The sequence below is a fragment of the Balearica regulorum genome, chromosome 33 (genome assembly GCF_011004875.1).
Source record: "Balearica regulorum gibbericeps isolate bBalReg1 chromosome 33, bBalReg1.pri, whole genome shotgun sequence".
NCBI lineage: Eukaryota > Metazoa > Chordata > Aves > Gruiformes > Gruidae > Balearica > Balearica regulorum.
Window position 1 is genome coordinate 283,983 of NC_046216.1, and position 27,214 is coordinate 311,196.

A 27,214-nucleotide genomic window follows, 5' to 3' on the forward strand; every position below is an offset into this window, starting at 1 on the left:
TTCTGGGCTTTTGTATCCTCATTGTCTTTGCCTTTAACTCCAGGGAGTCATCCCAACTCCTGTTACTGGTATTACTATCGAGATGTATGTCTGCCCAGCTCAGGAACTGCTCACTCCATTACCATTGACTATTATCAGTGTTGGAGTGTCTCCATATGGACAATAAGAAAAATCATAGGACTCCTCTGGCTACTGAATCACTCCCCAGGTTCATCTGGGTGCAGCTAAGCATTTGAGTATTGCACATAAGCGGACAACAAGATGTTGGAATTAATCTGGGAATGATGTAACTCAACTGTGCAGCACCCCACATCACTTATTTTGCATTCAAACACAGACTGTTGTCTTTCTTGTAGGTATGGGGCTCTCGGTCCAGCTGACAGCAGTCATCTTCGTCTTGATACTGGTATCTACACAGCATCCCGCCGCAGGTAATTTTGCTCTGTAATGGATTAATTTCCCTCTCTACTAAATCCATTTCATAGACTATGAATGGATTTGAACTGATGCCCCCTATGACTTTCTTCTCTCCTGAAGGAGGACCAGATTTAGATGATTTCTTTGGATTTCATGTGAACACAGATGTATGTTCTGGGATTCAGTCTGCTCAACAGTAGGCATGAAAATTAACATCTGTGAGCTATTTGTCTAAAGTACGTGTACAGTCAGTAGGAGAAGATGGGCCCTCCCAGAGCATAACATAACTCATCTCAGAGTCCCATCTTCCCAGGGAATGAATCGCTCTCTAGGGAATGCAGTTTCTCCATGCTTTCTCTACAAGATGATTGCCTCGGTGAGATACTTATCTTTCAGGTGGCTAAAATATGATGAGATGAACATACCTAGATAACTTAATGTTGTCAACACTACAAAGGGAGGTGATAGGTAATTTTGACTTGTGTGATGTGTTGGATGCTGGTCATTTGAAATGGGGATGGCTTTTAGTGACTTGTGTTTCAAATGCGTCTGTATGGTTTTCTTCATCCTCAAATTTGCAGCTGCTGCTCCTGGTCAGAGCTGTGAGAGGATGTGCTAATGCCATAGGATAAGGGCTGCAACATCAGTGGAGAAAGCACTTATAGGGCATCATAAATGCAAAACTTCTCACCGACTTCTTCCCCTTTATTGTTTAAAACCACTGTGATTGCTAAGCACAGCTCACCCATTTGTCTCTCTCTTCTGTAGGTGGTGGCCATGATCCATTGCTTGTCTTGGATGGTTATGAGGATGATGGTATTCGAGTCAAATGCTTCTCTGAGAGGTTATTTTCTGAAGTTCAGGTGTGGTGGACAGATGGTAAAGGAGATAATGTCACTGGGACTCCTCTCACCACTGGCACCACCACTGCAAATGCCAGCAGCTCCATCATTGTAAAACCAGGATCTGGAAACTCTGTGTCCTGCAAAATAATTGATAAATTGCTGAAAACATCAACAGAATCTTCAGCTGTCATTGCGGGTAAGTACGAGCTTGTGTCCTTGTGTCCTGGGAGGAAAAATAGTGAGCTGATGCATACAGATCAGATTGCCCCAGAACCTTAGATTTCTAGACGAATAGAATAAACAGTTTTCAAAAGAGTTTTCCTTTGTAATACTTTCTGGTCTTTGCATGAACCACCATGGGCAACTCCCAAACATTGTCAAATTATTAATAATAAAAATAACTCTCCATGAGTGTGAAGCCATCTCCTGGAAATGAAATCTTCAATGTCCAGATAGAGATCAGTGACAAGTGGTGACCCTCAGGGGTCCCTATTGGAACCAGTACTGTTTAATATCTCCATCAGTGACATAGACAGTGGGATCGAGTTCACTCTCAGCAAGTTTGCAGACACCACCAATCTGAGTGGTGCAGGGGACAGGATGCTGTCCAGAGGGGTCTGGACAAAGCTCATGTGGGCCTGTGTGAACCTCATGAGTTTCAACAAGGCCAACTGCAAGATCCTGCACCTGGTTTGGGGCAAACTGTGGTATCAATACAGGATGGGGGATGAAAGGATTGAGAGCAGCCCTGAGGAGAAGGACTTGGGGGGGGGGGGTGTTACTGGTGGATGAAAAGCTGGACATGAGCTCACAATTTGTGCTCACAGCCCAGAAAGTCAACTGTGTTCTGCAGCAAAAGCAGTGTGACCAGCAGGTCAAGGGAGGGGATTCTTCCCCTCTACTCCACTCTTGTGAGACCCCACCTGGAGTACTGCATCCAGCTCGGGGGTCCCCAGGACAAGAAAGACATGGACCGAGTCCATGTTGGAGTGAGTGCAGAGGAGGCCATGAAGATGCTCAGAGGGCTGGAGCACCTCTGCTATGAAGACAGGCTGAGAGAGTTGGGATTGTTCAGCCTGGAAAAGAGAAGGCTTTGGGGTGACCTTATTGCATCCTTTGAATACTTAAAGGGGGCTTTTAAAAAAGCTGGGGACAGACTTTTTAGTAGGGCCTGTAGTGATAGAACAAGGGGTAATGGGTTTAAACTAAAAGAAGGAAGATTCAGACTAGATTAGATATAAGGAAGACATTTTTTATGCTTGGGGTGGTGAAACACTGGAACAGGTTGCCTAGAGTGGTGGTAGATGCCCCATCCCTGGAAACATTCAAGGTCAGGTTGGAGAGAGCTTTGAGCAACCTGATCTAGTTGAAGATGTCCCTGCTCATTGCAGGGGGGTTGGACTAGATGACCTTTAAAGGTCCCTTCCAACCCAACTATTCTATGATTCTATGAAATCTTATTATTGGGTGGTGCCTATTCTCACTTGCAAGGATGAAGGATGCTGTCCATTTTCTTCCATTTCTGTTTCTATTGCTATGACATCCAATGCAGTGGTTTACACAAATCACTGATGGTGCTTTGTAGAATAGTCTAGGGATGTAAAAGTCCCAGTGAACTTCTCCTACAGGTGTCTAGGAATTAAATTTAGATCCAAACTTGTTTTGTTTCACTTTAGGCATGATCAAAATATAAAGTTGATAGTTCAAGGAAAATTATAACTGATCACCTGAAATAATTTGTAGATGTCTTTTTTCCTGCCACCTCCCCTTGGCTGGCGGCTTTTGTCGTGATCCTGCTCTTGAGTGTCTTCCTGGTTATCGCTGCAGTCTATAAACTCAGAAGTAAGTTCCACTCTTAATGCTAAAGTGATATGGCTGGCTTCATACAAGCCAGTCGAAAGACAACATCACCATGTCTGGAATTTTCTGGGGAGGAGAGTACAGGATTATGAACAATCACCCTCATGATTCTTCAGCCATGGCTTTTTACTGTATTTTTGCTTTCCCTGCATATTTACTTTTTAGCATCTCTTAACTACTCCAAAATCTTGGGGTATAAACCTGTACAATCACATTTGCTGATATAAATTGACATATCACTATAGTGAAATTGTTGTTGCAACTTAATCTCATTGTTGAAATAAGTATTTCTTGCAAATAACTGAAATATGTTCATGTACCCATATATATCCACTAGCTCAATTAATTTGCAAGTCATTTTATTGCTTTATAAGCTATGTTCTAAGACAGTTCTACAACACAACTCTTTTGCCAAGACAGCATGCCAAATCTGCATTTTTTCTGCTTTCAACATCACTAGTTTTATTCATTAAGTTCTGTATGATTTCTCATTATTTTAATGGAAGATATAAGTATATGCAAATCAAGATATTTTGAAAATAAATTGCTTCTGTACCAAGCATAACAACAATGAAATATGAAAAGTTTCATTTGAAAATCTACAAGCAAGAAAAAAATAAGATAACATTTTCATTCTCCCTGCCTCTCTCTTCTCTCTCTCTCTCAGAGAACAATAAGACAACTACTCGTGAAAGTAAGTCATATTAATACCATATTTAAAAGTCATATTTGTACTCTATTTCATCAATAACAACTCAAAAGGTATGTGCAACAGTAGAAATGATGGCCAGTGGTATAAACTATTGGGCTAATTAGTTGTATTCCTAAAGTTGTTTTATGACAGGCACTTCAAAAGATTGGGACTTTGGTTGACCCTATCTACCTCCAGTTAGGGTGTCTTTGAGCAGTAAGTCACCTTACATTCAGCCAACAGAGAAAGTGTCCCACTGCTGATTCCTGCTCCTGATGAGGAAATTCTTGCATCCCATTTACTTTGGCTTTTCTGCCTGCAGGTGTCGAAAGAAGTGGTAAAAAACTTTTGCTATGGGTCACCTTTTGTGGAAAAAATTTCACAGGTTTTCTTCCCCCTGACCCGACTTCTATCTAAAAGTTTACCATTTCCAGAAAAAAGACTTTTTTGACAGTTCCCCAAGCTGTCATGTACAGACTTCTTAAAGCAGTAGAACATTTTCTAGTGTCATTATGCAAAACGGTAATAGAAAGACCCCTCAAATACCCCAAATAACATATTGGAGTGAGGTTAAAGCTGCCACATTGATGTGATTGAGCAGGGCATAGAAGTGGCAGCATGTTCTGGCCAGAAGGTGTATCCACAAACCAGTTTTTCCCTGCCAAGACCCACTCCAACTTTCAATAGATGCAATATTTTCAATACAAAAATTTGCCTCATTTGAAAACTGGAGATACTTATAAAACATTTTTTCCAGAAATACTTTTGTACCAAAAAAAAAAAGTTTTAGGAAAAAGAGAGAACTATATAGCGTCTTTTAGACAGCTTGCATCTTTCACCAGCAATGAAGGAAATCAGGATGTAGTTCAGAGGAGAAACCCAACTTATTCCTCTGAATTGTACCTGGAGGTTTTTGACTCTTTACCAACTACATAAACAATTTTTAAAAAGCAAGCTTCCTGGCCTTTGTAAACTTCAGGAGAATCCAACATATTCTACTTGAAAAATACAACATACCAGGAAGTTATTTTCATTTTTTTAAAATGAAAAACTAATTGTCTGAATATTTACTTCAATTTCTGAACAGTTTAATCTTCAGGATGAGTTTTGTTGGGTTTTTTTGTTGTTGTTGGTGGTGGTGGTTTGGGGTTTTTTTTAGAATTTCTGACTTATAGAAGAAAAGCAGAATATATTTAGTGGATATTTTATACTGATGGTAACTCTAAAGGACAGAAAATATCCCTCTGCTATAATTGAGGGAGTGAACTGCTGCCCAGGAACTAATTTCAGAAATTTGCATACAAACAAAAATGTTTTGGAATTTAAAAAAAAAGAAAAAAAAAAAGAAAAAAAAGGTATGTGGGAACAAATCTATGAAGACTTTTATTAAAATTCACACCCTGTCATCCTTGAAACACTTCTCATCCATTTTGCACAATTTTGCCACCTGTCAGATGATAAGTCAATATGACTTGTGAAATAAAACTGAGTATATACTAAATTACTGGAGAACAGAGAAAAATCTTTTTACTGTTAAGATCTCGGAATACTGGCACAGGTTGCCCTGGAGAGGCTGCAGAGTGTCCATTCTTGGAGGCATTCAAAACCCAACTGGACACAGCCCTGGGCCAACTTGAGCAGGGTGGGTAGACTAGATGGATCTCCAGAGGACCTCTTCCAACCTCAACTCTCCTGTGACTCTGTAAAACGTGTCCTTAGCTGCAGATCCCTGAATGGCTGTGAGTCTGAAACAGCAGAGAAAACAAGGCTAGATGTCACAATGTGTTTTGTGCTTGATCTCTAGTATTTTTGTTTCAAATATTGCAATGAACTGGCTTAACCTGAGGAAATGGTTTTTATTTTTGTTTTGGTCAATTCCTGTACTGTTTGTGTTTAAACTGAGTCTATTAAAAATCATTTACTTTTGAAGTCTAGTCACCTAGCATTCAGTAATTTATGTGTGTGTATATATATATGCATGCAAATATATACGTATAACTATACATGCAAAGCGTTGTGGCTTAATCACTTCGGTACAGTCTTTAAAACTGAATAGGTGCTTGAAGAATTATTCTCAGGATACAAAAATATTTCTCTGTTCACAGAAAATGCAGAAAAGGAAATTCAAAAAGGTAAGCATAATAGCTTTTCCCAGTGATTTCTATGTATTAATCTCTCTGGGTTTTTTTAGAACCAGATAAAAAATGAGCTCAGGAAATATTAGTAACTGTTTTGCTTTTGCAAAATAAAATTTTAAAAAAATTGTTGCAATACCTTCTATATTGACTATTTAAAGATAATTGATGCCTACTGCAAAGAAAAGGACTCATTCCATGGAGATGTTTGATCTATGGCTGGTATTTTTTGCTCAGTATTTGAGCTTGCAAAGTCTTCTGTTGGTTAATTTGGGTAAGTTAATGTGTTCTTAATTTGGGAACACAGAATCATAGAATCATAGAATGGTTTGGGTTGGAAGGGACCTCAAAGATCATCTAGTTCCAACCCCCCTGCCATGGGCAGGGACACCCTCCACTAGACCACGTTGCCCAAAGCCTCATCCAACCTGGCCTTTAACACTGCCAGGAACGGGGCCTCCACAACTTCTCTGGGCAACCTGTTCCAGGGCCTCACCACCCTCACAGTAAAGAATTTCTTTCTAACATCTAATCTAAATCGACTCTCCTTCAGCTTGAACCCATTATGCCTTGTCCTGTCACTACACTCCCTGATAAACAGTCCCTCATCATCTTTCCTGTAGGCCCTTTCAGGTACTGGAAGGCCTCAATTAGATCTCCCCAGAGCCTTCTCTTCTCCAGGCTGAACAATCCCAACTCTCTCAGCCTGTCCTCATAGAAGAGGTGCTCCAGCCCTCTGATCCGCTTCGTGGCCCTCCTCTGGACTCGCTCCAACAGCTCCATGTCCCTCTTGTACTGGGGCCCCCAGAGCTGGATGCAGTACTCCAGGTGGGGTCTCACCAGAGCGGAGTAGAGGGGCAGGATCACCTCCCTCGACCTGCTGGTCACGCCTCTTTTGATGCAGCCCAGGACACGGTTGGCTTTCTGGGCTGCAAGCGCACACTGCTGGCTCATCTTGAGCGTCTCATCAATCAACACCCCCAAGTCCTTCTCCTCAGGGCTGCTTTGAATCCATTCCTCGCCCAGCCTATAGTTGTGCTTGGGATTGAGCTGACCCACGTGCAGGACCTTGCACTTGGCCTTGTTGAACTTCATGCGGTTCGTACGGGCCCAGCTCTCCAGCAAACATGGTTCATGCTGACTTTCAGTCTGTAAGAAAAGAAAGCTTTGAGGTCTAGAGTTTGAAAAATGGAAAAAAAAAAGTTTTCTCATTTTTGTATAAAGACTGGTTAGGACTGCATTATACAAAAGTAGAACAAGAAGATTGCTTTTACTGTGAAGACCAAGTGAGCTGGGTATGGAAAGTATGCCAGAGATGTAGTAAATCCAGTAAACCTTTTCAAAACTTTTTAGAAGTCCTTATGGTACCATGGAGAAACAGCAACTATAGCTTTTAGAAAGCCGTGTTTAAGATTATCTGTACACAGTACAGTTGTTTCAACATAAGTACTAAGAACTATCTGCAGATGAGTGTGCTAATGCCGTTCAACCCTAAGCTAATGCCATTCAGTTACACCTCCATTAAAATATTAGTCTTGGGGTTTTCCCTTAGTTCAGTCATCTGAAGTACTTCATTTTACTAAGGTGAATTTCTTGAGCAGTCTTTTTGTTCCCACCTTAAGGGAAGGTACCAGCATGAAGACAGTAACTCTGGTTGCCTTATAGCAGGGCAACATCTGGTCATTTTTATGAAGCTTGGATTATTTCATGTTGTCTTAGCTCTTGCTATACAGAACACAGTGGAACAGATAGAAATTTAAATGCATTTGTGATTAAGAAAAAAAAAGAGAATGGTGTTTTAATATTTAAACATAATCTCTTTCAGAAATAGATGAACTCCAAGTTGAATTAGGTAAGAAAGTATTTTAACTTCTTTGCTATGTTGTGTTTGAGTATTCCTTGGTTAAGAGTCGTCTCTATTTAACAAGTTTATAAAATCAGGAAAGAAGGCCCATATTGAAAATATCCTTCTATTCTAAAACTAGAGGTTTCAATTAAATTAATGATATCTGGTATTATTATTATCAATATCACCTGGGTTTAGCCAGTCAATTTTATGTATCCAGTCTAAGCTAATAATCCAGACTCCTAGAGGATGGGTATCTTCAGAGGACAATTTATCCCCCACCTATTTTGAAATTATATTCTGAGCCTCATGCCAAGCCTCAGTTCCCTAAATGAGAACATTCTTTAACACTGAAATTCTTATTCACATTTTGTGTGCTTTTGTCTTGAAAAATGTGGCATTCTCTCCTATTTCTGGGTTTGTTTCTTTGTTTTTCAGATGAGGAGACAGCCAGATTTAAGAACGGTAAAATAACATTTTTTTTCCTACTTGGCATTTAATACAACACGCTTCTTTTAACCATACCCTGAAAGATGCTTTGTAGGCAACCATTCTAATAAAATAGTAGTGATTTATGCAATTTTGAATATTATAGTTGGGAAATGCTCTCTGAACTTCACATTTGCAAAGATAACTCCCCTATTCCAACCAAAAAGATAATTGAAAAGTTGTTATGTGTATATGTATACACAGTCTCCCTCTTTTTATCGATAAGTATATATCTATATATCTTTATCTATATATAGATCAAGAGTATTTATAGATATTTATATCTATCTGTCTCTATATATAAAGTTATTTTTCCACTGGTAGAAAATATTTAAGTGGAACATTTTATTTATTGTGTCTCAGAACAAAATAATGACTAAAGCATCTAATTGCAGTAGTAAGAAGAATAAAATGGGAAAAATCCCAGAGCAATTCCTATTGAATATTCTCAAAAAGTTCTCAAAAAGCAACTGTGACAAACTGTGTCCCCAGGTGAAGCTAAGAACCATAAAAAGGATAACATTGGGTTTTATTTGTGTGCAAGAGACAAATATAATCTCAAGATTTGTTTTATTGAGAGAGATTTTACTCTCCTTATGATCCTCTATGAACTGTAAATATCCTTGGGAGCTATTTGTTCTGAATCACTCCCTAATTGTTTCTTATATTTTCCTTTATATATTTTGTCATGTCTTGTGCTCAGGAATATTTGTGCAACACAGTATTTAATACCAGAGAAAACTTATAAAATGCATGTCTATTGTTCTACAAAGATAAACAGATTAATCCTATATATATAAATATATATAAACAGATTAATAATCAGATTAATCCTATGTATAGAGAGATAATCTATATATCAGTATTCCAAAATGCATAGTGAATGTACCATAACTCGCCTGATTTAGTCGTCCAAACTTTTAACTTAATTTTGTTTCTTTGCAGAAAATCAGGATTTGTTGTCCAAAATTGGTAAGGATACTAAGTTAGCTTTGGTCCTTAAAAAGAAATTATTTGTGATCAGAAATACCATTTTGGAACTGAACTGTCCTAACTTGAGGGCCATGGCAGCACTTCATTCTCTTCCATACTTAGACTTAGTTGTCCCTAAAAACCAGTGGTTATCTGACACAACCTTGGACTCCAGAATGTCTATTTCCATAACAAGGGAACAACATTTCAGTTCTTTACGGGTTTAATTTTTACTGTAGCTGAGTAGAAAACAGATTTTCCTTCCTATTAATAAACTAATATTTTTGAAAGAAAGGAAAAAAACCCTGTTTATATGCATTTTAACTGTTGGCCATAAGAAGCTTCTGTTTGTCATCTGACAGGGTCTGGAAGCATGACCACAGGTCCTGTATGCACCTGCAGGTGATTTAGCTCACCTAACTCATTATCTAAATTTTGGGCATTGAGGCTAAGGCAGTATTCTTGGCTCCCTTGTTGAGACATGAAGGCATTCAAGAGTAGTTTCAGATAGGTGGTTGAAACAGCAGTAAAGAAACACTTTCTGATGTGCCATTCTCCTTCTCCTGACTCTACACAGAGTCCAGGTGGCTAGCTTGGATTTAGACAACCTCTAGCCCTCCAAAGGTAAGTTAGCATTCTTTCCCGAGTCCTAGACCAGGACATAGTTAAGTAAAGTAGTATTGGAAATGCTCATATTAGCACAAAAACCCTACAGAAGAGCCTTGCCATGCATGAGGATAATATAATTTCTGTCTTTTTCAGAAAAAGTCCAGAATGAACTGGGTGAGTTGAAAGCTGAAAACTAATTTTATCAAATCTACACCCCTCTAACCTCATACAGTACTAAAATTAGGTATATTAACATTCTAAAGTAATTTTAATTAATCATTCATTTCTGTTCTTGCAGAGTTCAGGAGAGCTCATAGCAATGCAGGTAAGCCAAATCTTGCCTGCCATTAACCTCATGTTCTTTCATTCACAACCAGAGTCTATCCCTGGTCTTATGAAAAACTCTCAGGCTGTCAGAATTTGGGAAAATTTTGAAGCCTGTTGATTGAAACAGGCACCTAGTTTTTCTTAAGCATCTCCCATCTACACAGTTCTCGATATCACAAGTTGGGATGAATCGTTTCTGTACCAATGTGGTGGGTTGACCCTGGCCAGGTGCCCACCAGAGCCGCTCTATCGCTCCCCTCTTTCATTAGACAGGGGAGAAAAGGTACAATGCAAAAAAAAACTTACGGGTCGAGATAAGGACAGGGAGAGATCATTCTCTAATTATCATCACGAGCAGAACAGACCGAACTTAGAGAGGGAATTCATCTTATTTATTACTAAGCAAAACAGAGTAGAGGAATGAGAAATAAAACCAAATCTTAAAACACCTCCCCCCACCCCTCCCATCTTCCCGGGCTCAACTTCACTCCCGGCTTCAACCTCCGCCCCCCGCCAGCGGCACAAGGGGATGGGGAGTGGGGGTTACGGTCAGTTCATCACACGGTGTTTCTGCCGCTTCTTCATCCTCAGGGGGAGGACTCATTGTTCCCCTGCTCCAGCGTGGGGTCCCTCTCACGGGAGACAGTCCTTCACGACCTTCTCCAACGTGAGTCTCCTCCACGGGGTGCAGACCTTCAGGAGCAAACTGCTCCAGCGTGGGTCCCCCACGGGGTCACAAGTCCTGCCAGCAAACCTGCTCTGGCGTGGGTTCCTCTCTCCACGGATCCACAGGTCCTGCCAGGAGCTTGCTCCAGCACGGGCTTCCCACAGGGCCACAGCCTCCTTCAGGTGTCTCCACCTGCTCCGGCGTGGGGTCCTCCACGGGCTGCAGGTGGAATCTCTACACCCCCTCATCCTCCCTCCATGGGCTGCAGGGGGACAGCCTGCTTCACCATGGTCTTCACCACGGGCTGCAGGGGAATCTTGCTCTGGCGCCTGGAGCACCTCCTCCCCCTCCTTCTGCACTGACCTTGGTGTCTGCAGATGTTCTTACATCTTCTCCCTCCTCTCTCTGGCTGCAAAAGCTCTCTCTAACTGTTTTTCTCTTTCTTAAATATGTTATCACAGAGGCGCTGATTGGCTCGGCCTTGGCCAGCGGCGGGTCCGTCTTGGAGCCGGCTGGCATTGGCTCTATCAGACACAGGGGAAGCTTCTAGCAGCTTCTCACAGAAGCCACCCCTGTAGCCCCCCCGCTACCAAAACCTTGCCACGCAAAACCAACACAACCAACTAGGATCTTTTTATATGTTGTGTGGCTTTGAGAGATTCAGCTTTTTGCTTCATTCCAAAAAAATCTGGCTGCCAGATGGGCCTGACCAGAGAGCCTGGATCCCCTCAGTCAGAGTAAAGATGAGTTAATAAAGGCACAGTGAAGCCAGAAAACAGGTGTGGAATTCTGGATATTATTTCTGCTATTGAGTTTTTGACTGACAAAAGTGTGCTGTTTATTACTGGGGTATTTAAGTGGGGTTTTTGGAGTGTTTTTTTCTGTTTTGTTTTTAATCATTTGTCTCCTTTGTTCATTTCCTTTGAGATTACTGTTTATTTTCCTGAAAATCAGAAATAACTTTGTGCTTTGTATTTTTTTTTTTCTTGCTTTCTCAAGTTAATATCACTCTGGATGAGAACTGCAAACATCCCAGCCTCATCATTAAGGGGAAAAACAGGGTCAAGTCCTCCACCCAGGAAGAGATACTGCCCAAAGCGTTGGTGGTAGCTACTGAAGCGTTTTCAGGAAAGAAACATTACTGGGAAGTGGAAGTGGGGGACAAATCAGAGTGGGAGCTGGGTGTGGTACATGAGGAAATTAGAAATACACTGAGGAGCAACACGATGAACAGTTTCCAAAAGGGGAATTTACTCAGTCTGCAGTTTTCTCAAGGAAAATACATCCTAACTGGCGAGGAGAGTTTACAAAATTGCAAGCCCTGCAGCGTGGTAGGTGTTTTCCTGGATCAGGAATTTGACAGGCTTTCATTCTTTGATGTTGAAGAAAAGCACCTTCTCAAGTCTCTCTCTCTTGAGTTTTCTGGGAATCTGTACCCGTTCTTCAGTCCAGGCTCTGATGGCAAATGGTTGGGAGTACGCCCTGTATGCGTTGAAAACACATTACACTCACCGCGACATCCTTCCACAGGGCCAAGAGGAGATTAATAAATTAATAACGTAGTCAATCGCAGAGGATGTGAAAGCATGAGGAAGGGAAAAAAAGTACTATCAGCTTTTAAAACCATGGTCAAGAAAGAAACAGGGATTCATATTGTACAAAGAAGTAATTTTGTAAAAAACCAGACCTGTGTAATGTTGCAATTTTGTTTCATTTTTACCTGGACTAAAGAAACATGGATTTCTTTCAGTATTCGTTGCATTTGTTGTGTTTTCTTATTTGACTGAAACCCATTCGCACAGTTTACCAAGAAGAGTATTAATGCAAATTTCAAATGTTATACAAAGTCAGAAAACTATTAATAACAATCAAATTGTGAACTATGAAGTGAAAATATTCTTTTTGGAGGTCTGCTTATAAGAGATGTTAAGTGATAAGATTGAAATCCACAGATCACAGACTGGATATGATAAAACTCAGGAGCAATTGCTCATACTTGAGCAATTGGTTGTTAGTTTGACATAAGTAATGGGAGTCAGGAGTTGGATTCAGCTGCCCAAATGTGGATGTCTAATTCAATTTGAGCTCCCACAGGGCTATCAGAGCATGGGATTTATGGGATTGTCACACCCTCCTGAAGCAGCAGATGATGATGAGGGAAGATGTGACATGCCATCTTAACTGGCAATAGGTTTCTCTCTTCAGGCAAGTGAATGACGTCCTATTCTCTACTGTATGTAAGTGGCACATAAAACTCATGCTCATGCGTAGGCAGTGTGGTGGGTTGACCCTGACTGGCTGCTGTGTGCCCACCAAAGCTGCTCTATCATTCTTCATCATCAACTGGACAGGGGGACAAAATATGACAAAAGGCTCGTGGGTTGAGATAAGGACAGGGAGATCACTCAGCAGTTACCGACACAGGCAAAACAGACTCAACTTGGAGAAATTAATTTAATTTATTGCCAATCATATCAGAGTAGGATAATGAGAAATAAGAACAAATCTTAGATAACACCACCTCCCACCCTTTGCTTCTTCCCAGGCTCACTCCTCACTTCTCTACCTCCTGCTGCTGCGCAGCAGAGGGGGACGGGGAATGGGGGTTGCAGTCAGTTCATTAACGCATTGTGGCTGCGGCCCTTTCCTCCTCATGCTCTTCCCCTGCTCCTGAGTGGGGTCCCTCCCATGGGAGACAGTTCTTCACTAACTTCTCCAACATGGATCCTTCCCAAGGGTTATAGTTCTTCACGAACTGTCCCAGCATGAGTCCTTTCCATGGAGCGCAGTCCTTCAGATACCCTGCAGGGTGGACCTCTGCTCTACTGTGGACCTCCATAGGCTGCAAGGGAATCTCTGCTCTGGCGTGTGGAGCACCTCCTCCTACTCCTTCACTGACCTTGGTATCTGCAGGGTTGTTTCTTGGATTTTTCTCACTCTCTCTCCCAGCTGCTGTTGCGGAGCATTTTTTTTTAACCTTTCTTAAATATTTTATCACGAAGTTGCAACCAATGTTGCTGATTGGTTCAGCTCTGGCGAGCGGCAGGCCTGTCTTGGAGCCAGCTGGTGCTGCCTGCGTCTGGCATGGGGGCAGATTCTGGCATCTTCTCCCAGAAGCCATCCCTGTACCCCCCCGCTACCAATACCTTGCCACCCTAGAATTAAGTGACTTAACTGACAAGCTGAATATCACCTCTAATTCAGGGTGAGCTGAAACCACCATTAGAAATGAAGTTAGCTGAATCCCACTGCTTTAGCTGAGTTTGAAACTCTCATGAATAAAAATTTCTTGAATAACTGAAAGAACAATCAGGGCACTGATTCAATTCCATGAGATATGTCAATTACTCAAAGTGACCAATGCCTTAAAAAATGACCGTGAAATGGGAGAAATACATTAAAGCAAAGGGAGGAGACCAACCTGTGAATGAGTTATCTTCTAACCTGGCTTTGAGGAGTGTAGTGCTTTGCAGTACTAGGCATATATTGCCTCCCTCTCGTACTCTGTGTGTTTAGAGTAAATACTGGATCGTTTTAAGCCATGACATAATCCCTAATAGCTCATTTACAGTGGTAATACTCCCTCTATTAATCCAGGTGACCCAAGGTGCTCTGCATTTCATGTCAGCGGGCAAGAAAAATGTGTGTTCATTAAAAGAGGTGTGCGTTCATTAACAGACAATGAGAGGACAAGATTGTTGGAGATAAGGTAGACTGCAGATGCAAGATAAGACACAAAGACATAGTACGGGAAACAGGGCCATAAAAGTGTGGTGGGACATGCCAGTACACAAAGGTCTGGATTAGCCCAGCCATGAGAGGTGCTGTAACAGAAGGAAGACAATGGCTGGGGCCAGTAAATCATGGCTGCGACCATTTGCACGGAGGAGATGCAGTGCTGCAGATCCGTGGGATGCATTGCTTGTCTGAAGTCCCCTGAGGCAGGACCCTGGGAATGTTTCCGGGAGTAGCTCCAGAGTGGCAGACTGGGCAATCATCCCTCTCCATCAATTTTCCATAAGGCAAATTAAAAGGTTCATTTAACTTCTGCTTGCTAGCCCTGTGATCCTCCTCATCCCTTTGGGGGCTACAGTTGTCCACTGTGGCAGCAGCTGAAAAAATCATCTCTTTTCTCAATATACTTTTGCTGTGAATTGGCACGTTTCCATGCTTGCTACAGGCCAAAGGATGGAGGTTGGGAATGAGACAGCACTTACAAATTTATTGGCTACAGACAGCTAGTTTAAACTTAGATGAGTACTTTTTAGAGAGAAAGGAAGCTTGGTCTTTACCTTCAGTCACAGACACCTGAAACCCTGCTCTGTGAGTAAAAGGTGGTCATTAACTTTCACTATCAACTTCTAACTTGTTTGTGTATCCTGACTCCTGGTTGCAATCTGGTTTAACTTCTATGAAACTTTCTCTGTGAGCAAAGCTGATGTTGGAGAAAAATCTAAGAATTTCGATGATGATTAAAAATCTTAAAAAAAATAAGAATAACCTTTACTTTTCTGGGGGTTTGTTGGTTGTTTTTTTTTTCTTTTTGCTTAATTCATGAAGTCCAGTTTCCCTGATTTTTTTTATAAAAGTGAATTTCGGAGAAATCATGAGTGGACTGCATTAGTCGATTAACTACACCCATAGCAAGTTTTCTCTCAAAATCTTCCAGTTAAAAGCTGAGTCACAAACCTGTTCCTATGGGCAGAAAGCATTGTTAATTGAATGATCTTTCTCTTTATACAAAGGAGATTGATCTGAGAAGTGGAGATGGAAAATCTCAAAAGAATTTATTCAGATTACTTCTTATTGCCCTAGCTCAAAGGGGAGAGACAGCAACTCACCCTGGAAAGTTGTTTAGAGGGAAATTCAGCTTTGGATTATGATCCTTTAGCAGCTGTCTGTGAGGGCGTCTCTATCTGAGTGAGGTGTTTACCCTGTCACTGGAGTCAGTACAGATCTGATAAGAATCCACCACAAAAAAAAAAGAAACCGCAGAAGTCTGATGAACAGGACCTAATTGGAGAAGTGCTACCCTGTGAGCTACTATGAACCACAAAGCAGTTAGATTTAACATTGTAGTTGAAAAGCAAGTCACGTAAGTTCAGCACACAGATAATACATTTGAAGGAAGGGAGATATGCAAAAGTGAGTCTAATTTCTTGAACAAGACCCAAGCAAATAAACCATTAAAGGTACAGCGCAGAAAGGAAGGAAGCTCTCATAAAGTGTGTACCTCGACTCAGACAGAAAGAAACCTTGTCTAAAAAAAGTCCCTGATTTACTAGGAAATTACAAGTATGTCATACAGAAAGATCAGCATAAAATAAATGGAAATTCAGAATAAGAGGGAAGTCCAAGGTCAAATATATATTAAAAAATTGACCTGCAAAAAAGCAGCAATATCAAGATAACCTTGCAAAGGATGTTCAAGACTATAGTGAAAATTACATCAGCTAGGAATGGACTGGGACAAATTAGATATTAATAAGTCACTAGAATTACATGGTGTCACATCCAAGTCCTGAAGGAACTCAGAAGTGAAACTGCAGAACTGCACACCTGCCAGGCAAGTGTTTACTTGACGACCATACACTGTAGGACTGGTGGGCTGTCTATGATTATATAGACAAATATATTCTGTTTACAAATAAAGTTCTGGATAGAGTATTGGAAACTATGGAGCCATCTGACTCTCACCTCAATGAGGTTCAAGAAGCTATTTTAAAAACAAGATCTCTTGGCATAGGGACAAACGCAATCTGTTGGAAAAGAGTTGCTGAGTTAGTTTAAAGGGAAGACCTGACGCTCTGCTGCCTGGAGTCAACGAGCATGTGGATAAAAGGAATCCAGTGGGTAGAATGCACTTTGATTTCAAAAATATAAACACCACACCCAATCTTTGACAAGGTTCACTCCAGAGTCTGGCATAGATTATCACAGAACTGGAGAAAAGGTTCCTTTAGAGCCTGAAAATCTCCCACCCCTTTTGGCAGTGATCCTACATCTTTCTGAGTCTTCCTTTTGCTGCCAGGTTAACTTGTTCTTCACCAGTTTTAACTTCAGGTGAATTCTGACCTTCCTAATTCTATCTGTGCAATGCCAGACAATGCTTCTTCATTCTTCCTGGTTTGCCCAACCATTATCCACCTGCCATACACTTCTTCCTTGTGTTCCAACTGAGTCAGAAGTTCCCTGTTCAGCCTGCTGAGATGAACTGTGCTCTGGAGATCCCTGTCTTTCTCCATCATCTCCGGAGGGAAAGAAGACGACTAGCTCTTCCACACACCACTTCACAGTAAGTAAGCAATAAAGGCAGGGTCCTGGTGAAATTAGGCTTGTAGCTTCAGCACAGAAAGAAGGGGATATAAAATCCATCCTCCTTTATCAGTGTCCTTTGCCCTTTGCTTCAAAGAACCAAGAAAATTTCTTTCTGCTATTTGAAAATCATCAAAAAGATGGGTGTGAGTGCATGATGACAGACTTTTAGGTAGATAGTAGCTCAACAGTCAAGATATACACTATGGACAGGGGAGATGAAATTCAGTTCTCCCTCCAGCCAACAAATTCAAAGTTGTATTTTGTATTTGCCTTTCATAACATGCCTTTTACACAAAGCGTGGTATTTTTTGCTCTGGCTGAAGCCACATGTTCATGCAGAAAATAATCCATGCCTTGAGGTACTGGGGAAGACCATCATATGAAAGGATGTAATTGTTTTACCTTGTAGCTCGAGACTTTAACAGGGATGAACAGAGCTCCGTGTCACGGTTGTGACAACAAAGAAATTGCTTTTATGGGGGTAATATCTGTTTACTCAAGTCCCTGGCTAATAAACTACTCTATGACTCCGCAAGATATGAAAGTAAAATAAGCAAACTGTAATAATGTCAATCTGTTTCTCAGTACAAAAGTCCAGTTCTCCCAAGCCCAAGGAAAGCTTGTGATGGCTGTTTTCCTTCCTACTGTCCAGGTAAGAAACAACTTTCAAGCTAAGAAATTCAAACAATCATATTGCCAGCAATATATGAACAAATATCTGGTCTGCATGTATGATAATTTTATAGGATTCTGCCTTATCTGAAACAGAACAAGGGAGAATTCCATCTTCCTATGTTCTGCTATACCAATGTTGCCTTGAAACTGTTTTGAGTTTATAGCGCATAGAAGGAGATGTTATCTTCTCTCAAAAGCCTACACCTTCAGTAGAAAAGTGAAAAAATTATGTTTTCCTCTAGCTGAGAGTGTGTTTTGTATTAACTGTTGTCTTTAAACATCCAAAAATCATAGCTACACATATTTGCTCATTAGGAATACTAGTAGCATTATGCCTACTTAATACACTGGCTGGAGTTGAACTGTTCCTGTTTCATCAATAATATTGACAATTTTAAAAAAATGCTTACAGAATGAATTCTTTCTTTGTAGAAAAGGGAAAATGTTCACTATAATGCAAGAGTAAGATGTGAAAATGCTTCTCCACTATGTTAAGGTATCAGTTTCAATCTCCAGAAATAGACAGATCCATCTCATGCATGCTGCAAGCTCGTAATATAACTTTCCGGTCTGAAGATTCTGAAGTTTAAGTGAGGCTTGAGAATCAGTATGGCTGGAAACCGCAGACCATGGAGACAAATATGAACCCAGTTATGAGCTACAGAGATATTTTGTCTCCTTGCAAACTGTTATAGCAGCAGAGCTGGTGTAGAGGACAACCTCTGGCAAGGCTTTGCAATGTCGATGGAGACTTTTTGATTTTTGGAGAAGTTATCTGCTCATCATTGTCAGGGAATCAGAGCTGGTTTTGTACTTACCAGAACTCTGGAGAGAAGTTAAACCACAAATTGTTTCCTGACACCAGTGGCCAGGGATGAAGGATCCATCTTCCCTAATCTTAGACATGCACAATGATGGGGAGTAATTTTGCTTTTTTTTACAGTGAACGGCAAGAAAAAAAACAGCAAGATGTACCTAACAGCTTTGTTGGGTAACACACAATTTTCTCATTCAAAAGACTCAGGGCATCTGAAATAATTGGGAGGGGTGTGTGTGTGTTCTTTTTTTTAATTCTCTTTTTTCCATCTGCCAATAATTTGGGGAATGTAAGTATTAGGAATACATATTCCATTTTATTGTTACTGTTTCACTGCTATCTGGTAGTTTGAATGCCATAAATAGCCGTTTAATTACTTGTAAGATAAAAGGTCTCAGTGATAGTCATTCCTCTGTTTCTTCCTCACTGTGATGTATTTATGCATATGACCTTATAACCTTATATAAAATGGAAAAACAGCATTCTGCAGAATTTCAATAAATCCTAGGAAAGGCTTTAATACACACATGGCTGAAAGAGCTGAGCTTCTGGTTAAACATCCTGTTACATAAAACTGTGTCCTGAAATAATGCCATTGTACTTTGAACAAATCACTTCCCTTCCCCCATCCTTCTCTCCCTTGAAAATTATTTATGTCTCCCTAGTGAACATTAGATAAAAGCAAATGTATGTAAAGATTTTCAAAAGTACGAGACTTTAGAGGAAAAGATATGCAACATCAAGATTCATTTGCAAGTAATATAACTCACTGAATGGGTTCATATCCCCAGGCATTCAGGTGGTTTAAGTAGCATTAATGCTCATTGACTGGAAGTTAGCTCTGCTACACATAGTGAGTAGTCCTGTAAAGACATAAGTTTGTTTCTGGTCTCTGGTGTTGTAACATTTCAGATATCCCTTTTTGGAATTTACCTTTGTGTTCTTTCTAATAAGCTAATCTAATATCTAAATTTCCTGCTTTCACCTTCTGCTTTTTGTTTAGGAAAGTCCTTTGAGGGCTTTGCCTGGGTGTTGTGCAGTTGTCTGGAGAGTCTGAACTTCTGCCACTCTTGAGCAATGGCTTTCCTCTTCATGTGGCATGCAATGATACATATCCTGATTGTTCTGCAAACACTTCAGAAGACTAGTGGTAAGCAGACTTTATGCCATGCAGTTATAAAAAACAAATAATCAGCAAAGATTTTTGAGTTTTGATATGCATATAGATGTGTATAAATATACACAGCAAAAATTGTTGACTTCTCAATTCTGGAAAATACAGCTTACTTGCCTCATTAAGCTCAGAAGTAAGTTTATTGCTGAAGTCTGTGTGGAAGACATATACTATATTATACTACATTCCATATTCTATATTTCTTACCATAGAGTGAGATGTGTCACTTGAAGTACTTGCATTGATTAGGTGGACTTGACAAAGGTACCTACCTAGACACTGTTTCTGTTTGAGAAAGCCTTGAAAATCTCATGCATCATCAGAGTACAGGCATATACAACCCTGAGAAAGACCATTGGAATCCTCTGAAAGGAAGTATGCCCTAGGTTAGCTCACATTGTACTGGCTGCAACTAAATTTACTCAAGTAAGCATCCAAGGTATCTAAGCTTCCTGACTCCTTTTGGTATGCTCCCATTACAGGAAAAAAAGAAGGGATTTACTTCCTAATGTCGTTATCCAGAGCCACCTCAAATGTCTCAGAAGATCATAACTGGCCTCCAGCTGCCTTTTCATAAGGGCAAGGATATTCCATAGGTCTTGTTGCTGGCCCGCTATGGATATCTCACATTCCCTTGGACATCTTGAATATCAGGCAGCTTCTGTGGTACATCTACTGAATTGTACTCCAGATCTCCAGTGTTTATGATTTTAACTTAACCAAACCAATTAGTTCAGATGAAACATTTGCATATAAGCACCTATAGGTAGGGTTAAATCTTTGAGTTAAATCTCTGCTGAAGTGGCAGAGGACGCTTTTCCTGAGGACATATGTTTGGCACCATTTGAGTGAGATGCTCTGGGCTATGTAAGGCATCCATGTGGAAATATTCATACAGATTTATACATATACATCGATGTATTTGTTAAAAGTTATTTATTTGTCATGAAATTACCAACAGAGACATATCCCTTTTCCTAGACAAACCCAGATCAAACCAAAAAGCCCTGAATCTGACTTTTAGTATATCCACGAGTTGAGCACACATGGCCAAATGGGAGGTGTCCACAGCTTCTAAGCACAGACCATGGTGGGTTTCCTGTGCATCTGCAACAAGAATGACAAGAGTGTATGCAATAAGCTTGACACAGTTTCACTCTGCTCCAGCTTAAAATACCTAAGTACAGCTGCCTATATGTGCCTAGGTGTAGAACAGATGAGACGAGACGAGACGAGATATGGTGAGTTGACCTTGGCTAGATGACAGGTGCCCACCAAAGCTGCTCTATCACTCCTCCTCCTCAGCAACTGGACAAGGAGGGAGAAAAATACAACAGAAGGCTTATGAGTTGAGATAAGGACAGGGAGATCACTCAGCACTTACCATCATGGGTAAAACAGACTTGACTTGCAGAATTAATTTCATGGAATCATAGAATCATAGAATGGTTTGGGTTGAAAGGGACCTCAAAGATCATCTAGTTCCAACCCCCCTGCCATGGGCAGGGACACCCTCCACTAGACCACGTTGCCCAAAGCCTCATCCAACCTGGCCTTTAACACTGCCAGGAACGGGGCCTCCACAACTTCTCTGGGCAACCTGTTCCAGGGCCTCACCACCCTCACAGTAAAGAATTTCTTTCTAACATCTAATCTAAATCGACTCTCCTTCAGCTTGAACCCATTATGCCTTGTCCTGTCACTACACTCCCTGATAAACAGTCCCTCATCATCTTTCCTGTAGGCCCTTTCAGGTACTGGAAGGCCTCAATTAGATCTCCCCAGAGCCTTCTCTTCTCCAGGCTGAACAATCCCAACTCTCTCAGCCTGTCCTCATAGGAGAGGTGCTCCAGCCCTCCAATCACCTTCGTGGCCCTCCTCTGGACTCGCTCCAACAGCTCCATGTCTCTCTTGTCCTGGGGCCCCCAGAGCTGGATGCAGTACTCCAGGTGGGGTCTCACCAGAGCGGAGTAGAGGGGCAGGATCACCTCCCTCGGCCTGCTGGTCACGCCTCTTTTTGACGCAGCCCAGGACATGGTTTAATTTAATTTATTTTAATTTATTGCCAACCAAATCAGAGTAGGATAATGAGAAATAAAACCAAATATTAAACCACCTTCCTTGCACCCCTTCCCTTCTTCCCAGGCTCAACTTCACTCCTTCGCTTCTCTACCTCCTCACCTGGAGTGGCGCAGGGGAACAGGGGAATAAGGGTTGCAGTCAATTCATCACACATTTTCTCTGCTGCTCCTTCCTCCTCACACTCTTCCCCTGCTCCAGCACGGGGCCCCACCCATGGGAGACAGTCCTCCACTAGGTTCTCCAACGTGGGGCCTTCTCCTTCTCATGGGCCTGTAAACCCCCGCTACCAAAACCTTGCCACACAAACCCAATAGCATAGCATAGCATAGCATAGGAGATAGGGTAGAGTAGTTTTATTTGGAAGGGACCTACAACAATGATCGTCTAGTCCAACTGCCTGACCACTTCAGGGCTGACCAAAAATTAAAGCATACTATTGAGGGCCTTGTCCAAATGCCTCTTAAACACTGACAGGCATGGGGCATTGACCACCTCTCCAGGAAGCCTCTTCCAGTGTTTGCCACCTCTCAGTAAAGAAATGCTTCCTCATGTCAAGTCTGAACTGCCCCTGATGCAGCCGTGAACCATTCCTGTGCGTCCTGTAACTCTATACCAAGGAGAAGAGATCAGCACGTCCCTCTCCACTTCCCTTCCTCAGGAAGCTGTAGAGACCAATGAGTTTGCCCCTCAGCCTCCTTGTCTCCAAACTAGACAAACCCAGCATCCCCATCCACTCCTCATAGGAACACTATGTCATTGGAGATCTCGTGAACAAAGATTCATTTACATTATGCTAATGTAAACATTTAGGGTCTTATTCAGTTATCCAAAGATAGATATTGGTGCCACTTAAGATAGCATAAGTGTCGCAGTTTAACCTGGCAGACAGCTAAAACAACCACAGCTGTTTGCTCACTCTCCCCCTCCAATTCGGATGAGGGGGAGAATTGAAAATGGAAAAAAATACAAAAAACAACCTTGTGGGTTGACATAAAGATAGTTCATAGGACAGAAAAGGAAGACATTAATAATAATAATAATAATAGAAGAAGATACAAAACAAACGATGAACAGCACAATTTCTCACCACCTGAAGTCAATGCTCTGCAAGACCCTGAGCTGCCCCATCTCCCGGCCCACCCCTCAGCTATATATGGAGCATGACGTCATATGGTATGGAATATCCCTTTGGCTGGTTTGGGTCAGCTATCCTGGCTGTTTCCCCTCCCAGCTTCTTGGGTGCCCCCTGCCTTCTCATTGGCAGGCCAGTCTGAGAAGCTGAAAAGTCCTTGACTGCTTGGCAACAACTAAAACTATCAGTGTGTTATCAACGTTATTCTCATCCTAAATCCAAAACACAGCACCATACCAGCTGCTAGGAAGAAAATTAACTCTATCCGTGCTGAAACCAGGACAATAAGGTATCCAGTCTGGTCTCCATGAAGTTCTTTGAAAGGTGTCCCATTTGTGCTGTCTCATGTCCTTCAGCTCCATGTGGATCTTATAACAGGTTCTACTAGGATGCCTCCAGTGATACCAAATGACTAAGCTTAGGAAATCTGCTCTAGTTCCCACTACACAAGCAGCCCCCTACATACAAAGACATACAAAGAGCCAAGCATAGGTGTCTGAATTTGGAGTTAAATCTTACCCTCGCATTCATCTACCTGGTGAACAGTTCATGTGACACTATCCTGGAGATGTATATATATCCAGGGGTCTGCTACAGGCCACCTGACCAGGGGGACCGAGCAGATGAAGCCCTCTATAGGCAGATAGGAGCAGCCTCAAGCTCACAAGCCCTGGTCCTTATGGGGCACTTCAACCACCTCGAAATCTGCTTGAGGGACAACGCAGCTGAGTGCAAGCAATGCAGAAAGTTCCTGGAATGTGTCGATGACAACTTTCTCCTCCAAGTGATAGAGGAGCCCACGAGGAGAGGTGCCATGCTGGACCTTATTCTCACCAATAAGGAGGGCGTGGTAGGGGACGTGAAGCTCAAGGGCAGCCTTGGCTGCAGTGACCACAACATGGTGGAATTCAGGATCCTCAGGGCAGTGAGGAGGGCGCGCAGCAAGGTCACTACCCTGGACTTCAGGAGAGCAGACTTTGGCCTCTTCAGGGATCTGCTTGGTAGAGTACCATGGGACAAAGCCCTGGAGGGAAGAGGGGCCCAAGACAGCTGGCTTCTAATCAAGGGTCACCTCCTCCAAGCTCAGGAGCGATGCATCCCATCAAAGAGGAAGTCAGGCAAATCCACCAAGAGGCCCCCGTGGATGAACAAGGAGCTCCTGGGCAAAGTCAAACAAAATAGGAAGCCTACAGAGGGTGGAAGCAAGGGCAGGTAGCCTGGGAAGAATACAGAGAAACTGTCCGAGCAGCCAGGGATCAGGTTAGGAAAGCCAAAGCCCTGACAGAAATATATCTGGCCTGGGATGTTAAGGACAAGAAGAAAAGTTTCTGCAGGTACGTCAGTTATAAAAGGAAGATGAGGAAAAATGTGGGTCCCCTCTGGAATGAAACGGGTGACCTGGTTACCCAGGATATGGAGAAGGCTGAGGTACTCAATGACTTCTTTGCCTCAGTCTTCACTGGCAAATGCTTAGGCCACACTGCCCAGGTCACAGAAGGTAAAGTCAGGGACTGGGAGAATGTAGAACCACCCACTGTTGGAGAAGATCAGGTTCGGGAACCTGAAGGTGCACAAGTCTATGGGACCTGATGAGATGCATCCGTGGGTCTTGAGGGAACTGGCAGGCCAGTGAAGTGGCCAGGCAACTCTCCATCATATTTGAGAAGTCCTGGCAGTCCAGTGAAGTTCCCGCTGACTGGAAGAGGGGAAATATAACCCCCATTTTTAAGAAGGGTAAAAAGGAAGACCCAGGGAGCTACAGGCCGGTTAGTCTCACCTCTGTGCCTGGCAAGATTATGGAGCAGACCCTCCAGGAGACTATGCTCAGGCACATGGAAAATAAGGAGGTGATTGGTGATAGCCAACATGGCTTCACTAAGGGCAAATCGTGCCTGACAAACTTGGTGGGCTTCTATGATGGGCTTACAGTGTCGGTGGATAAGGGAAGGGCAGCTGAAGTCATTTACCTGGAGTTGTGCATTTGACACTGTCCCGCATGATATCCTTGTCTCTAAATTGGAGAGACATGGATTTGACGGATGGACGACTCGGTGGATAAGGAATTAGCTGGATGGTCGCACTCAAAGTGTTGTGATCAACAGCTCAATGTCCAAGTGGAGAACGGTGACGAGTGGTGTTCCTCAGGGGTCGGTACTGGGACTGGCGCTGTTTAACATCTTTGTCGGTGACATGGACAGTGGGATCAAGTGCACCCTCAGCAAGTTTGCCGACTATACCAAGCTGTGTGGTGTGGTCGACACGCTGGAGGGAAGGGACGCCATCCAGAGGGACCTGGACAGGCTGGAGAGGTGGGCCCGTGCGAACCGCACAAAGTTAAACAAGGCCCAGTGCAAGGTCCTGCACGTGGGTCGGCACAATCCCAAGCACAGCTGTAGGCTGGGTGAGGAATGGATTAAAAGCAGCCCTGAGGAGAAGGACTTGAGGATGTTGACTGATGAGAAGCTCAAGATGAGCCGGCAGTGTGCGCTTGCAGCCCAGAAAGCCAACTGTGTCCTGGGCTGCATCAAAAGCAGCATGGTCAGCAGGTCAAGGGAGGTGATTCTGTCCCTCTATTCTGCTCTAGTGAGACCCCACCTTGAGTACTGCATCCAGCTCTGGGGGCCCCAGTACAGGAGAAACATGGAGCTTTTGGAGCGAGTCCAGAGGAGGGCCATGAAGCTGATTGGAGGGCTGGAGCACCTCTTCTATGAGGACAGGCTGAGAGAGTTGGGATTGTTCAGCCTGGAGAAGAGAAGGCTCTGGGGAGATCTAATTGTGGCCTTCCAGTACCTGAAAGGGCCTACAGGAAAGATGATGAGGGACTGTTTATCAGGGAGTGTAGTGACAGGACAAGGCATAATGGGTTTAAGCAGAAGGAGGGTCAATTTAGCTTAGATGTTAGGAAGAAATTCTTTACTGTGAGAGTGGTGAGGCACTGGAACAGGTTGCCCAGAGAGGTTGTGGATGTCCCATTCCTGGAAGTGTTTAAGGCCAGATTGGATGAGGCTTTGGGCAATGTGGTCTAGAGGAGGGTGTCCTTGCCCACAGCAGGGGGTTTGGAACTAGATGATCTTTGAGGTCCCTTCCAACTCAAACCGTTCTATGATTCTATATGTCACAAAGTACATGCTCTGGCCTCCTGTCTAAGGTATTCGCTGCAGAAATAATGGAAGCTCTGTTAGCAAATGCTTCTCTTTCGAAATCAATTTCCACACTGAATCAGCACTAACTCATAATATGTGGATATTTGTTTTTCTCAGGTCAGTTTACAGTCCATTCCCCTAAGAATGTTGTCATCCAAGTTGTTGGAGAAGATGCCATCCTACCTTGCTACATCTCTGCCCCTAGCATCCCCGTCACCCTCACTGTCCAATGGACCCTTGTTAGAGCTCTGAAGAGAATAGAAATTACTTCCTTCAATGGAAGAAGTGAGGTGGAAAGGCAAGGAAAGAGCTACAAGGGTCGAACTGCATTTTTCACATCCCAAGTGAGGAGGGGAAACCTCTCCTTGAAGCTTAGAAACATCCAAGTCTCTGACAAAGGGAAATACCTCTGCAAGGTTGCCTATTCCAATTGGTACAGGGAGACCTATGTGGAACTGGATGTGACAGGTCAGTGCATGGATATCATTGCTTGTAAACAAGATGAAAGTAGTCTCTCCATGCCATGATAAGGTGAATTCCAGAAAGATCTGTTATCTTTCAAGATGCTTCTTTTCATTCCAGCAGGGATGGGAAAATGGGTTGACTGGAACATTAGTTCAAGTTGTAGGCTGAGTGCCCCTGTGAAATGCAACCAGATTTTGAAAACCGATCAAACAAATATGATGAAGGAAATATTCTAGGCAGGAAGTTTGACCAGCTAAACTATGAACCAGGTTATTCCCAGCTGCTTGTATTTCCTTCTTAGAAGTGCGCATAGAAAACAATACACACAAAGAATAATTTGTTCTTAAGAAAGGGCAAAGCTAGATAGGGTTTATGGACATCAGCACCTGAGTGAGCTCTCCAGTGGAAGATCCATCTGACATTTAACTACAATTTCACACTTTATGATCAGTGGAGATGTAACCAATAAAATCAGTGGAGACAAAGAAGGATTTCTCTTATCGTAGAATCAAAGAATAGTTTTAGTTGGAAAAGACCTTTAAGATCATCA

General features: G+C 42.3%; 1 protein-coding gene and 1 long non-coding RNA gene across 2 annotated transcripts; both read left to right on the forward strand.

Annotated features, from left to right (window-relative positions):
• Nucleotides 1-358: 358 nt before the first annotated feature.
• On the forward strand, nucleotides 359-12,421 carry LOC142598993 (butyrophilin subfamily 2 member A1-like). The gene is given in 12 exon segments (XM_075738504.1): nucleotides 359-431; nucleotides 1,186-1,458; nucleotides 3,006-3,104; nucleotides 3,790-3,816; nucleotides 5,919-5,945; nucleotides 7,774-7,800; nucleotides 8,233-8,259; nucleotides 9,229-9,255; nucleotides 10,018-10,038; nucleotides 10,163-10,189; nucleotides 11,858-12,357; nucleotides 12,359-12,421. Coding segments are annotated over 12 exon segments (1,191 nt in total).
• Nucleotides 12,422-17,541: 5,120 nt separating this feature from the next.
• On the forward strand, nucleotides 17,542-26,445 carry LOC142599013 (uncharacterized). Its single transcript, XR_012832787.1, has 3 exons — nucleotides 17,542-17,828; nucleotides 19,672-19,818; nucleotides 26,317-26,445. It is a non-coding gene; the product is annotated as an uncharacterized LOC142599013 (long non-coding RNA).
• The last annotated feature ends 769 nt before the right edge of the window (nucleotides 26,446-27,214 follow it).